Source organism: Cynoglossus semilaevis, chromosome 8 (genome assembly GCF_000523025.1).
Source record: "Cynoglossus semilaevis isolate Cse_v1.0 chromosome 8, Cse_v1.0, whole genome shotgun sequence".
NCBI classification, from domain to species: domain Eukaryota; kingdom Metazoa; phylum Chordata; class Actinopteri; order Pleuronectiformes; family Cynoglossidae; genus Cynoglossus; species Cynoglossus semilaevis.
In genome coordinates, this window is record NC_024314.1 from 147,648 (window position 1) to 163,438 (window position 15,791).

Consider the following 15,791-nt stretch of genomic DNA (forward strand, 5'->3'; position numbering starts at 1 on the left):
AATTTTATAATACGAAGTATTTGCCGGACATTATCTCACTCTCATGGCTTCCGTTAAATCGGTGATTCCCAACCAGTGTGCCGTGAGAGATCATTTGGTGTGCCATGGGAATATTAATCAATTTCACTTAATTGGTCTAAAAACTATTATTTATTTATTGCATATAATTTTTCTTTGCTTGTCAAAGCAGGAAAGGCAGAACAATTCTATACTCTTCTGCTAGGTGGCAGCAGATAGCTATGAAAACTAAACAAAAGATAATCAGAGCTGTTGAAGATCTTGTGTGTCTTTCTTCAATTCAAAAGACATTTTAGTCAATTATGAGGTATTTTAAACTAGAAGATTATTATATTTCATTACATACACTTTCTGTGAGGTTTTTGATTGCTGGTGTGTCCTGATGATATAAATGTGCCGAGGCACAAAAACGGTTGGGAAACACTGCATTAAATAACATGGTTTAGTCCACTATGTGCCCCCTATCTTCAACATCTTCTGGTCTGTCATCAAGATTTCCACTCTAAATCCTGTCATCGCATCCTCGTTTCTAATTCCCTGCCCTCCAAAATTTGTTGCCAATCATTTGTTCCCTCTTGTTTTATTAGTTCTTCAAAATTCTACTTTCATCTTCATCTCAGAACCCCATTCAATCAATACATAATATCTCGCCCTCCATCCTTTGCCACCCGCCAGCAAAGGTAAATTAACTTTGTCGCCATCTAGCGGCATTAACTGAAAATGCAATAATGGCACTGCACTGCAAATGAAAACTTTATTTTCCACAAGATTTACGATTTTAGCAATGTTTGGGCCATATCTAATTTATGGAACATATTAACCCGTGTCAGCTTAGCAATGTTTGGGCCATATCTAATTTATAGCTTTTAAGCTATATATCTTATCAAGTGCTAACTTTGTGTTAAACTATTACAAATTTTATTTTTCAACCTTACTTTTCTGGTAGTGGCATGCATTGGCAGCATTTAACGTCACCTCACTCTACCTTCAAGCTCAGGATCCCGTCTGACCTTCCATACGTGTCCAGAACACTAGAAGGCTTCTCGAAGTCTGGCTTTTATTTTGAAATGTGTCTTTTTTTTTTATACCACGTATGACGTGGGATGTTTACAGTGGTACCTAACAAATATGGTAAAGGGAGACAAGTTGACAAATATAATACATCTTTTAAATATATACTGATTGTAACAACCGGTGAGCAAAAATAAAAATTCCAGGAAGACGTTGGTGTCATACAGTGATACATGTCACGAAGGATAAGGGTTTGGGTGCAAACAAAGTAGAGACAATGATTTGTTTAATCATTTACCAGGGGAGAGTCCACAGAACACACCCAATGCATAAATACATACGATGCCTTCTGATGACTACAGAAAGGAGAAACACTAGAAAGTGCTCGACTTTCGACAGTGGAAGTCTATAATGTGGCAACCGAACGGGAGTTGAATCTTGGACAGAGGTAGAGGTTCAAAAACCTTTGTAGACCCCTCCTTTAGGAGCTCCCACTCGAAACATTCAAAGCAATAGCTTCAAAACAGTACAAAAATAAAATTGTCATTCAGTGCAGTTTCTCCAAGCTGTTTACAATTTTAAAAAATGATAAATTCGATAGTAATTTGCTTGGCGGCAGAATTGGCTACAGAATAATTAGATGACAAAGAAGCAGAGGGAAACACATTGAAATATATATTTAAAAAAATAAAACTTAAGCCTTCAAAGTTAATTTAGCACATTTGATGTCCTGCATTCAGTTTGTTGTAATGAATGAAACGGAAAGATTGACATCAGTCTTTACTGTACGTTGTACCAGATCTGGCCCACTGGCCGTAGTTTGCCCATTCATATAATTCATAAACAAAATCTTAATAATAATCTCAATAATACAAAAGCAGCATATATTTTGTGCAGACAACATAATAGTGCATAAATTGGTCCAAAAGAATTGGAGGAAGACACACACACACTTGGAAGAGCTACATATATTTCTGTAAAATAGCTACTTTACCAATTTGGTATTTGAATATTAACAACGGCTTTTAAGGTGCTGAAAAGTGCAAACCTCGGGTCAAAACTAATGGTAAAGGGTTACCTAGGCACTTAGAATTGCATTTCCCCGCTAATACAATATCATATTCTTATCCCGATCATGTAATGGCATAGCTATTTATGATTGATTTTTATTTTGCTGTGTGATGCTTATGTTTGCATTGACAAAAAATAGCTAAAAAGACACCCATTGTTTGTCTTTACACAAAACAAAATCATCAACGTGTACCCACCAAATTTCGCTGGCGGTTGGTTTAAACCAAATGCGGCCAGCCGAGCCATTTTGTGTGGCCCGCGGGATCTTAAAAAGCATTTAATAAAGTCCATGCAGCAGAGTTTATCAACCTATGAAATTAAAAGTTTTTTTTTTATTACACAGCAATGAAAATTATTTGTAGCTTGAATTAAATAATAATCAATTGCAGAAACATGTATTAGTCTGTTATGGAGGAGCTACATCTATACCAGACTCTATTCTGTTGGTATCAAAGTCTGAATGACTTTTATTTTAAAATATTGCCAGATTATCGTCAAATAAATCTTTTTTTTTTTCAATGAAGTAAATTCGAATTTTTTCATTTTTTCACTGTGTCCCACTGCGGGCTGGTACCAAAGGACCTATGGACTGGTACAGTCCGGGGGTTGGGGAGCCCTGATCTATACAGTGTTCCACCCCTGGTTTAAACTGTCTCTTAGTTGGTGTTGCTGTTAAAAACTGCCCGAGGGATTTTTGTCTTTCCCTCTTTGTCAATTGTTACACCGTTGAAAGATGTTTCCTCGACGTCAGTCAAACCGCCGTTACTGAAGACCAGCGAACGAAACGGATTTTTGGAATAAAGGTTCCCAAGTGTTTTATTCTCCTTCTTTAAGTCCTTTGAGGATCTTTGAGATTTAAAAAAAACAAACAAACATATTACCAAGTCACACAGGTAGGTTACCATGCTGCAATAAAAGCATTCAAAATGAATGGGATTTAACCTTACCTGGCTGACAAAAGGAGCAGGACGAGAACAGTGGCCAGCATCACCCCCAATATACTCCCAGCAATCACTAGAGCCAGCTGCCAGTCTGCAAAGAACAGTTTGAATTTAACATCAATGGAAAAAGTACTGCATGAACTCACACGGATTTCTATTATCTGTTGTCTTTGCAGGACTTTGCTGAAAAAGCAAAACACAAATACAAATACAGTGAACCTCGGATGTCGTACGCCTCCCTTTTCGAACAAAATTTTTAACCAAAAATTGCCCCGGTTGTCGTTCTAAAACTCAGTTGCTGTACAAGCCAACAATATCAGGTGGGCAGCAAGTGATCACTGAGTGACTGAGAGTGTGGCGTCAGTCTTGCATCACTGTTGTCTGATTTTGCCGAAACATCAATTTCCCCAGTGTGGCAGCAATAACGTTCAAATGATTAATGTTATTATTATCAAAAGGCAGCAGTTAAAAGACTCCTTTTGTTTCCTCTAAACGTGGTTTAAAATATAGCTAAAATTATACTCACAATCAGTGCAGTTAACGCCAGTGTAACCGAAGGAGCATCTACAAGAGGAAAGAGATTTTAATTAGTACCCTAATGTAGCCTTTGTCAAACATGGATGAACAATGAAAAGGAAAAGGGCAACTGTGAAATATTTAAAACGTGCTCTAGTCTTTGTAAACTTACTTTTCGCATGTGACCTCATCGGATGCAAAATATCCATTTTCACAAGCTGTTAAAGAAATAATAAAAAATATTGTTTTTTCATCTTTAGCAAACCTGTAACATACATATACAGCCTAGTTATTTGGTCTGCACTCACCAATGCACATTCTGTCAGTCTTGTCCGTCTTAATAAAACCTTTTTGACATTTGCAGGTGAAAGTTCCATTTCCGGAGCCACATTCTGTTGTCTTGACATCACATGGGTTTTCGTCACACAACTCCCTTTCTTTTATAGAAAAAGAAACCAAAAATATTTTGGACCACAGTATTGTACGTGTGGAGTCGAAAACAAAAAGCACAAAAATTCCATAACATTGCAATCAAACTGGTCAGACATGTAATTATTGATGAAATTCACGTTTTGCTTTTTTTGCTTTTTTTCACTGTATACCAGGGATGCACCGAAATTAAAATTCTTGGCCGAAAATGGGCAAACCAAGGCCGAAAACTGAAACACCGAAAGAAATCATTTTGCCAATTATTAGTACCATTTATGGCTATGACTGTGAACTAAACCTCAATCAAATCAAGGCACTGCATGAATTATTATATGTTTCAAAAAATAAAACAATTATAAAAATTATGAAAATATTTATTTAGCACATTCCAACAATGGACAATATAAATTTCAACTTGACCCCACCTATGTGTACATTAAATGATAATGCACAGGCCTGCTGACCTGCTGAAAGATTGTAAAATTAAATATGTTCTCTCAGACAAACACAAAGTGCATTTAAGCCAATTGCTGGATCATTTCTCGTGCGCGCTGCTTTATTCCCGCTTCCAAGTAATGATCTTTATAACGCGGATGAAGTACGGTCGTGACGAAGTGCAGAGGATCCAGATAGATCTCAGTGAAACGTGTGCTGACAGACTCTGTGGGTGTATATTATTGTTATGAAATGTGCGAAATAACCCAGCGAGGGACAGTGAGCGAAACAGTGCGACAGAGTGAAAAAAAGAAGCTCGGTTGAGCACTCGTAACTCGACGTTTCCTCGTATCACAAGGAAAATCTTGCAAAGGTTGCTTTCTTGTAACTTGGAAAACTCGAGTTGAAATTTCAGGTAGCTTGTTTTTTGAAGGCACTACACTGTACATTGAAATGCATTCACACCACTGACATGTTGGCACTTTCAGACAAACCCGCTCCGACCGCAGTTTTTGCTTGCGTCATCATAATTTCCTGTTTCGGCCGTTTTGTTTTGGTGATAAAAGTCTTTCGACCCACTGAAAATTTTCAGTGGCCAAATATTCGGTGAATCCCTACTGTATACATTTTTGGATGTAAAGAACATCCAAAAGAAATTGCAAAAATAAAACCCCCTTAACATTTACCCAGAGACACCTTCCTGCTTTTTATTACTTGTCCTTCATCTTATAAACGTTCAACTGTGAAAGCCCAGTAAAAAAGAAGGAGTGCTACGAAACGTACACCCATTGTTCAGTGAACGAGACATACAGTATGTAAGAAATGACTCAATAAAATATAACTTACTTTTGAACGTTGCTTCGGACAAAAAACAGTTTTCGCAGGTAGTGGCCTTTTTAAACGTACTGTCAATATCTTCTGATGTGATAGCCGTGTTAGTATCGTAGAAGATCTGTATAGTTGCATTGATTCCATCCCCTGCCTTAACAGCTAGTGTGGAACCTCCACTTAACTGGCTGTGTGGGCAAAATATATAGTTATTATATATTTTTACTCTTCAGTTATTGATTGATGTATACTGTTACACTGTAAAAAGTATTTTTGACAAGAAGGCTTTCATAACAAGGCTCACCTGATTTTAGTTACTGTAAGGTTAGTAAATCCTTCTGTGGAATTGAAAGTTGGAATCAGCTGTTTTTAAGAAAAGAACAAAAGGTTTAGGTAAATTTAGAGAAAGTCCATTGTTGTCAAACTGCACCATCGAAGCAAGCCTTTACGACAAGCAAACATTGAATATTTTGGATAATCAGTAGTACAATGGTGGCGCTCTGGCCCAGAGGCAATGCCCCAGGTGATCCTGGGCAACATCGAATCCCGGTTAGGGCGGTTGTACCTTCCAGTGGACTCACCACCAACAGGAAGGTGTAAGAGGGTTGGTACCGTGCAGTGTGATTTGGGTGGCGGTCGTGGAGACTGCTGCTCCCGCGACCCGGTAATGGATAAGCGGACAAAATGGATGGATGGATGGGGTAGTACAATTGTTTCCGAATAAACCTTTATAAGCATTGTAAAATTGTGGAGCGCACACATTGCTTACCCCTTCTGTAATATTTTTTGCAGCCTCTTTAAATTCTGGTGAAGTCGGGTTTTCCATGGCCGGTGAATAGTCTACATTACGAATTTCAAGATTTCCAGGGAAAACTAAGGCTGAAATTTAAAAGAAATCGTTAGAAATATTAAAAATATAAATATTGTTGTACCTGATATTTATCAAAACACATGGAGCAGTTAGTGTTGTATAAATGATGGATATGTGAAAAAAATAACTAGTTTTGGAACAATTGGGTTTTTTTTAAACATATCTTTCTCTCAACAAATGAGAACTAAATAGAATGCTTACCACTCTCGCAGCGTTTTCTCTCATAATTGTAGGTATCTCCGGCCAAGCACAAGCAAACAAAGTTTCGTCCACCACGGTCTTCACAGGTGCTCCCTTGACCACAGGGACTGGATTCGCATATACCTTAAAGTTATATAGAAAAGACAAAACATAAAATGTGATTAATAGAATTGTGTGACCAATTGTATCCAGGCATCGTCTGTTCAGAAAAAGATTAAAGCTGAACATGAGGAATAAAGACCTGGTATTGGTGTAGTGGTGACCAGTTGGGTGGTTGTTGGACTAGGTGCCTGTGTTGTAGTTGTGGCAGCTGCTGTTGATGTTTGAAGAGCTGTGGTTGTTGATAATGGAGTTGTTGTTGCAAGGCCATCAGGTGTTGTTGTCATTTGGGTGGGTGTAGACACACCATTAGGAGTTGTAGTTGGAACCCCTGTGCTTGTGCTAGCGCCCACAGTTGTGGTGACACCACTGCTGGTTATGGCAGCTGCTGTTGATGTAGAAACCCCTCCTGTGGTTGTTGATGATGGATTTGTAGGTGTTGAGCTATCAGGTGTTGTCACCTGGGTGGTGGTAGACTCACCATTAGGAGTTGTAGTTGAAATCCCTCCTGTGGGTGGTGATGATGGATTTGTAGGTGGTGAGCTAGCAGGTGTTGTCACCTGGGTGGTGGTAGCCTCACCATTAGGAGTTGTAGTTGGAGGCGTTGAGCTATCAGGTGTTGTTGTCACCTGGGTGGTGGTAGACTCACCACTAGGAGTTGTAGTTGGAGCCTGTGTGCCTGTGCCAGTGCCTACAGTTGTGGTGACACCACTGATGGTTGTGGCAGGCGCTGTTGATGTAGAAATCCCTCCTGTGGGTGTTGATGATGGATTTGTAGGTGTCGAGCTATCAGGTGTTGTCACCTGGGTGGTGGTAGACTCACCACTAGGAGTTGTAGTTGGAGCCTGTGTGCCTGTGCTAGCGCTCACAGTTGTGGTGACACCACTGCTGATTGTGGCAGGGGCTGTTGGTGTAGCAATCTCTTCTGTGGTTGTTGATGATGGATTTGTAGGCGTTGAGCGATCAGGTGTTGTTGTCACCTGGGTGGTGGTAGACTCACCATTAGGAGTTGTAGTTGAAATCCCTCCTGTGGGTGGTGATGATGGATTTGTAGGGGTTGAGCTATCAGGTGTTGTTGTCACCTGGGTGGTGGTAGCCTCACCATTAGGAGTTGTAGTTGAAATCCCTCCTGTGGGTGGTGATGATGGATTTGTAGGTGGTGAGCTAGCAGGTGTTGTCACCTGGGTGGTGGTAGACTCACCACTAGGAGTTGTAGTTGGAGCCTGTGTGCCTGTGCTAGCGCCCGCAGTTGTGGTGACACCACTGCTGGTTACGGCAGCTGCTGTTGATGTAGAAATCTCTCCTGTGGTTGTTGATGATGGATTTGTAGGTGGTGAGCTAGCAGGTGTTGTCACCTGGGTGGTGGTAGACACACCATTAGGAGTTGTAGTTGGAGCCTGTGTGCCTGTGCCAGTGCCCACAGTTCTGGTGACACCACTGGTGGTTATGGCAGGTGCTGTTGTTGTAGAAATCCCTCCTGTGGGTGTTGATGATGGATTTGTAGGTGGTGAGCTAGCAGGTGTTGTCACCTGGGTGGTGGTAGCCTCACCATTAGGAGTTGTAGTTGAAATCCCTCCTGTGGGTGGTGATGATGGATTTGTAGGGGTTGAGCTATCAGGTGTTGTCACCTGGGTGGTGGTAGACTCACCACTAGGAGTTGTAGTTGGAGCCTGTGTGCCTGTGCTAGCGCCCGCAGTTGTGGTGACACCCTTGGTGGTTGTGGCAGGCGCTGTTGATGTAGAAATCCCTCCTGTGGGTGGTGATGATGGATTTGTAGGCGTTGAGCGATCAGGTGTTGTTGTCGCGTGGGTGGTTGTAGACACACCATTAGGAGTTGTCGTTGGAACCTGTGTGCCTGTGCTAGCGCCCGCAGTTGTGGTGACACCACTGGTGGTTATGGCAGGTGCTGTTGATGTAGAAATCCCTCCTGTGGGTGGTGATGATGGATTTGTAGGTGTTGAGCTATCAGGTGTTGTTATCACCTGGGGGGGTGTAGACTCACCATTAGGAGTTGTAGTTGGAACCTGTGTGCCTGTGCTAGCGCCCGCAGTTGTGGTGACACCACTGGTGATTGTGGCAGGTGCTGTTGTTGTAGAAATCCCTCCTGTGGGTGGTGATGATGGATTTGTAGGTGTTGACCTATCAGGTGTTGTTGTCATTTGGGTGGGTGTAGACACACCATTAGGAGTTGTCGTTGGAACCTGTGTGCCTGTGCCAGTGCCCACAGTTCTGGTGACACCACTGGTGATTGTGGCAGGTGCTGTTGTTGTAGAAATCCCTCCTGTGGGTGTTGATGATGGATTTGTAGGTGTTGAGCTATCAGGTGTTGTTGTCACCTGGGTGGTTGTAGACACACCATTAGGAGTTGTAGTTGGAACCTGTGTGCCTGTGCCAGTGCCCACAGTTGTGGTGACACCACTGCTGATTGTGGCAGCTGCTGTTGATGTAGAAATCTCTCCTGTGGTTGTTGATGATGGATTTGTAGGTGTTGAGCTATCAGGTGTTGTTGTCACCTGGGTGGTTGTAGACACACCATTAGGAGTTGTAGTTGAAACCTCTGTGCCTGTGCTAGTGCCCACAGTTGTGGTGACACCACTGGTGATTGTGGCAGCTGCTGTTGATGTAGAAATCTCTCCTGTGGTTGTTGATGATGAGGTTGTAGGTGTTGAGCTATCAGGTGTGGTTGTCACCTTGGTGGTTGTAGACTCATCATTAGGAGTTGTAGTTGGAACCGCTGTGCTTGTGCTAGCTAGCGCTGTTGCGGTGAGGCCATCAGGATCTAAAACCATAACAAATCTCTTTAATAAATATACAGTATGTAGGGTCATTTGCCTTTGTTGAATTTGGGTTATTGAATGCTCTATCTCGCCTTTTCCAACCACCTCACTCGGTGTCACACCAACTCTCTTGTACACCATCAGGATTTCAGTGTTAACTTGTTATAAAGTATACATCTTTGCGCACTCACACACCACCTCTCTACCTATCTACTTCCACTGTGCAGTCGCGTACCCGAACACGCCTCAACGGCTTAGCCGCTTGGTTGGTAACTAATAGGCAACATCTCTCTCTCTTATACGACTACTCACAAACACACCCTCACATACACACTCGTGCAGACACACACACAAACTAAAGTTTATCACTTTATTTGTGCCTTGTGTTGTTGTTGTTGATGACTTTTTATGTATCACCTACAATCATTAACGTGATAGTGCTGTGTTAAATAATTTGATTATTTCTGTAAACTGTGTTCTTACTTTATTCATTGAATCTAGCCTATTTGCAAGAACTCCAAACACCTTCAACCGTTCTGCTTGTTTACAAATGCTAATGATTGTAGTAATATATTTAATACAGTAAGCAAGACGTTATTACTATAATAATAGTAGAACATAACAATTATGACAATTCTAATGAAACATATTCATTTATTGATTTATGAGACCGATCAATAAAATCAAGTGCACCTACATATAATATCATAATTTTTTACCATCATATTTTAAGTGTTCTTTTCATGGTTCTGGGTCTGTGGGATTAACTCCTGGTAGGAATAGGGCTAAACATGTTCATGCATATATATGTACATGCTCTTTTTTGCATCCTTGTGCTGTAGACTCATCAGCTATAACTGACAAGAGTGTCTTAGCCTGCAGTCTCGCTCAACATATTTTGAGGACCAAGCTTTTCGACGTATTTTACTGACGTATTGCCGCCAGTGGCCTTTTTTATGCTAAGAGAGGTCTATTATCCATACATCCATCCATTTTCATCCGCTTATCCGTTACCGGGTCGCGGGGGCAGCAGTCTCTATGACCACCACCCAAATTACACTGCACCGTACCAACTGCCCTAACTGGGATTCGATCTTGTCCAGGAGGTGAACCCTAGGGTCCCACACCAATGACAGAGACATTGCCTCTGGGCCAAAGCGCCACAGGTCTATTATTATTATTATTATTATTATTACTATTATTTTAAAGAACCACAAAGTTAGCAGTATGTTGTTTAATAAAGTACAACTTCCAAAAATAATGTATAAGTTTGTAAAACCTATGTTTAAAAAACTACAAACTAGAAAAAAAAATTACCCAATTTGTAACTATTAAAAAAAAAGTATAACCATATTCATATCACATTAGAATCTCCAAGTTTAAATTGTATTATTAAGCAAAAACCAAATGATGTTCAATTGCACATTCACATGATCTAACTTTTATATGCACAAACTCGTGAATCACCTGACAGCAGGTAAATAAATCAGCAACCAGGGGCTACATAACACAACCTCTGCTTTTAACCCAAAGTGAACAGTGGGCAGTTTTTTAAGCGCCGGGGAGCAGTGTGTGGGGACGGTGCCATGCTCAGAGACGAGGTGGACTCGAACTTGAAGCTTCCAGACCCAAGTCCGGTCCCTTAACCACTAAGCCACCACTGCCCCATATCTACACTGCATTATCCAGAGCATTTCTGATTATTTTGCAGATTCATCTAAAATGAGCATGTGCAAGTTAGGCATTGTGTTAATTGACTAAACCTGGTATATAGTCTTGAGATCCAACTAAGAATTCGCAGCAACTAATCACACAATAAATAATTTACAACAAAAACATGCAGCAGGAAAAAAAAAAGAGATAATCCCTAATTTACCTACTTTCCGTTTAACATCCAAATTATAATAGTCTGAGCAATAACATTTCTATTTTACAGTTATAAGAATATTTAAAAAAAGAATGCATTACATTTACAAAATCAAGCTACTTACCAAGGATGACTATGGCTAGCCAGAGAAAAGCAAGTAGTTTGAATCGTCCAGCCATTGAAATAGTAAACTCACCCAGCCGACAGAGAGAACATTGAAAGTGATGGTGGACACTGGTTTCACTACTGCAAAACAGTAAATGATAAGGCCTTCAGCTTTTTATGACAGTTACGGTTGACCATTGCCACTCCTCTGAAGGTGGGACTGTCTTTTAGTCTGTTTTGCATTTCACTTTTCCTGAATGACCATTGAGTGCTGTGAATCGGACATTCACCTGCTCTACTTCTTTTGTTGTGGTCTGTGAAAAGAACTTCTTTTTGGGCCTCTTTAACTCTGACTCTTCTTGACTTATAGATTTCCTCAGTACAATTAATAGCAGAGAATTTATTACCACCATTGTTATGCATTAATTTCACGACACTAGCACTGAATGTGTAAAATTACATGAACACTCCTTGTAGGTCTTAAATTTATTAATAAAAGATCATCAAGGGAATTGTTTCAATTATTTAAGACGTTGTTATCTATACCAGATGTTTAATTTTGTTTTAATCGTTTAAATATTTTTTTAATGTTATGTGGCTACATATCAAACGTATCCATTATTTTGGTTCGTTAATGCAATGTTCAAACAGAATGTCAAAGTCACAATTAAAATGTGAGTAAGCCCAACACTCACGGAAAAAAGCAAAAGGAGCTAATGCTAACTGTTCACTGATTCGCGTTTAAGTTACATACGAATAGCATAATGTAATGTTAGGTAAATACGAACCCGTGTCGTACTCGTGCACAATTAATTGCAAATGACACGTTAGCATTTAATTGACCGAATAAACGTTACACTTGGAAAACAATGACCTAATTTAATTAATTTACTGTATTTACCTTTACTTTGGCGAATAAAGTCGGATGGTCGGTTGTCATTGTCCACGACTACACCTTAGTCATTTTTTTTCTGTAGACAAAACTGTCCGCCATAATTTAATGCGATTATTCAGGTAGGCGGGGGAGGGGAAGTCTTCTCTTCTTCGGCCATTTTCCCCAACAAAGCAACCGCAAAGCGCGGGTGTTGTGTAACACATTATTTTCTGACGGTTTACTGGAAAGCTTACGAATAATTATAATTAACCGTAGTGTTTGCCACACTCTCTCTCTCTCTCTCTCTATATATATATATATATAGAGAGAGAGAGTAGTGTTTGACTATATATATATATATATAGTCAAACACTACTCTCTCTCTATATATATAGTGTCAAACACTACGGTTATGTATATATGTATATATATATATACACACACACATAATATAATATCCACAAATTGTGACATCTCTAAGATCGTATTTTAGTGAGTTAAATTTCAGGTAAATTATAATGGTATGCTACAAAATTATTTATTAATCCATCTAAAATATGAATGTGTAGATTTGACGGGCCTCTGCGTTGTGGAAAAACCAAATGGAACCATAAAACACACCTATTTGTCACTATCTGTCAAGGTGGTACTGACGTACGTGTGCGTACTAGGCTTGTCTAAACCGATAAGATTTAATGTGACGTTCTTTCATTTGTAGATTACTGGGTGTTAATTTAATTCGTACTTCAGTTTGAAAGAGTAAAATGACTGAATGAATAACAAATCAGGTGGACTTTTGACTGTAAAAATGATGAAGAAATGAGACCAGTCTAAGTTTATAATTCAGAGTTGGGAGAAAGGCTAGATTAGGATGACAGTTCGGTACATTGGTAATATCTTTGTATATCTTTGAGGTAATAAAAGGTAAGCAGATAAACGGCTATGGTCAGACATTAACCTGTTTACAAGTTTTACAAGTCAAGAATCTGATTATGATTGAACCATAAGGACTGGTGTTGGACTTGGACCTTGGATTTAGGAACAGCCCGATGACGGTGAAGTACAACAATTAAACTTCAATAACTCTCTTTAGCAATCCTTGCAACATTATTGATGAATTTGAACTTCTGACGTGAACGTGACGGTTTGAAGCAAGTCTTATAAAAACCTGCTCACTAGTTAAAAATTTTACGGTATATTATTATAGTAATATAAGTAAGCAATATAGTAGTAGTAGTCCTTGTTGCACTGAGTTATATTAACAGTGATAGGGTAGACGTGCTAGGGGAAGTGTACAGTGTTATATACTGCGTTCCCTCTCTATATCACGTTTCTCTTTTCACTCCCTCTGTACATTGTGGATTTTTTTGTTAATCCAATCTCGCGAAATATATCAAATAATAAACTTAAAGACATTATAAAACAATTATAAATGCAAATGTTTTGGCTTAAAAATTGTGGATTCTTGCTTTGAAATTGAGATAAGCGCATTTGTGAAAGATCGCTGTTAGCTTTGTTTACCTAGACGAGATCGTACACAGCATACTATTGGCTAATACAATGCGTACTCGGTGTACGAAAGGCTAATTGAGCATGCTTTTCTGTTCCTCACTCTGATTGGCTCATGCATCGTAGCATCTCTCAGCATATCCCCTTGTTTGTCGGCCACTCTTTTGTTGCCATTCCACAACAGTACTGTGGATATAATTGTGTGGGAAAGGGTAATACAGTCTAGGGAGGGTTGAGAACAGTGTGGGGGAGGTTCGGGAAGGGTAAATATATATGTAAATAATATAATTATATTATAATATATATAATAATATAATAATATAATATAACTATCTCACCTCTACTTCGCAATTTTTCCCATTTCGCGGTGGGTCTTGGAACGCAACTACCGCCATAGGAGAGGATTTGTGACAAATATAGAAACAAGTAAAATGGAATCCTGTGTGTGCTTGGTAAGATTACCTCAGATAGTATATTGAATTTCTCAGTTAGCGCTCAGTGCTTTTGTCACTGTCAATGATTCTGGGTTCAAGGGCAATACATTTTTTATTTGCTTGTGAACTTTAATGGAGTTTCCAAACACGAAATGTTGTTTTCCCTTCTGAATGACATCCTTACATTCCAAATATTGAGTCGTGTATATATAAATGACTCAATAGGGTGGAATTAGAAAACACACTGAGAGCTTTTTTTTTTTTGTTCACAATCTTTTGTTAATAAACCGAATTAACCTGTCTTATCTTGTACCGACATCTTACTTTCGATATGGTGAGATTAAAATGTTACACAATCGTTACCATCATGGTAATACCATGGTCACTGATAGTGACACTGTGCGTGTATTTGCTCAAGCACTTCTCTAAAAAAACAACCTCTCACTGCCAAAACTGATTATCACTGTAGCTTTCCATTCCAGATATTTTTATAACAACAGCTAAGATCAAAGTCCATGATGACTCCTCCATGTGTTACTTCCATTTACCGTTCTTAACTTTACTGCCCGGATCTGAGCGATGACCTTTACTTTTTTATTTAGGCACGTAAAGGCCACGCCTGATTTTTTTCGCTTTATTCGGAAGAGAAAGTTCTACATCTTTTGAAAATCATCACCCGTCTATTTTAGGTCGACTAATTATCTCCTCAGCATAAGCCCAGGTTTGAAAATGCGCTTTAAGGAGGTTGTATTTATTGTAAAAAAAAAAAAATAAATAATAATAAAATGAAAAAAAAAACAACAACCCACAAGTCATGGATGTTTACAAAAATGAAGAAAAATAAAAGAAGTAAATATTGGTGTTCTTAGTAAAAATAATTCAAAATTATTATTAGTAGTAGTTTTGGAGAATAGAGGGACGGTGGCAGTACCGGTTTGCCTGATGGAGTATGAAATAAAATACCATTTTCAGATTTAGTCAAATCAGTAGTTGGTTGCATAAGAGATTGATGTTGTAGAAGAACACTATTGTCAACCTGATGTGTTGACAATAGATTAAGAGCCACATCAGTCACATGCTGTCCAGTAGCTATAGCTCTAGCAGTACAGTCTGCTAAGGCATTGCCCAGGGAGACAAGATTAGTTCTGCGTGCTAAGGCATTGCCCAGGGACACAAGGTCAGTTCTGCCGGTGTGTGCATGGCATAAGTCTTTCAAAAGATGAGCATGTTTTACTGGACTGCCTGATGATGTGGAGAAATCACGAAGATGCCACATAGCTGTGTGTGTGCGGCAAGCATTAAAAACATATTTACTATCAGTGTAAATTGTGACTGGAAAACCGGAAGCATAGTGGAACGCCATGTACATAGCTTTTAGTTCTGCTGCTTGAGCAGAATAAGAAGATGGAAGTGTGTCTGAGAGCAACACTGAAGTAAGAGTTGTCACAGCATATGTAGTACAGGTGACACCAAAAGTGTCTTTCACAGATGAACCATCAGTAAACAACCAAAGTGAATCAGGAACTGGTTGATCTGACAGGTCTGGTCTGGGTGAATAAGTAGTCAAAGAACAGTCTAGAAAGTTATGTGGTTCATCATCTTGTGATGTAGGCAAAAGTGTAGCAGGATTCAAAGTTGTACATCTAATAACAGTCAAATGAGGCTGTGAAAGTAATGTAGTCATGCAGTGTAGATGTCGTGCAGGTGACAGAAAACAAATACGGTTCTGATTCAGCAGTACTGAGACTGCATGTGGGACATGAAGTGTGAGAAGGTGATAAAGTACAAGGTCAGCACAAGCTATC

At 39.4% G+C, this 15,791-nt stretch overlaps 1 protein-coding gene across 1 annotated transcript in view; it reads right to left on the reverse strand.

Moving 5' to 3' along the window:
* Positions 1 to 12,224, reverse strand: part of LOC103381418 (mucin-2-like) — a 22,051-nt gene extending 9,827 nt beyond the window's left edge. Inside the window, exons 1-12 of the mRNA XM_025058018.1 lie at positions 12,071 to 12,224; positions 11,189 to 11,310; positions 6,563 to 9,199; positions 6,322 to 6,444; positions 6,019 to 6,128; positions 5,554 to 5,612; positions 5,268 to 5,437; positions 3,866 to 3,994; positions 3,730 to 3,775; positions 3,568 to 3,605; positions 3,048 to 3,132; positions 2,758 to 2,946 (exon numbers count right to left, since the gene is read on the reverse strand). Coding sequence (XP_024913786.1) covers positions 2,758 to 2,946; positions 3,048 to 3,132; positions 3,568 to 3,605; positions 3,730 to 3,775; positions 3,866 to 3,994; positions 5,268 to 5,437; positions 5,554 to 5,612; positions 6,019 to 6,128; positions 6,322 to 6,444; positions 6,563 to 9,199; positions 11,189 to 11,243 — 3,641 coding nt within the window. The 5' untranslated portion in view covers positions 11,244 to 11,310; positions 12,071 to 12,224. The remainder of the gene's footprint in view (positions 1 to 2,757; positions 2,947 to 3,047; positions 3,133 to 3,567; positions 3,606 to 3,729; positions 3,776 to 3,865; positions 3,995 to 5,267; positions 5,438 to 5,553; positions 5,613 to 6,018; positions 6,129 to 6,321; positions 6,445 to 6,562; positions 9,200 to 11,188; positions 11,311 to 12,070) is intronic.
* Between the last annotated feature and the right edge of the window lie 3,567 nt (positions 12,225 to 15,791).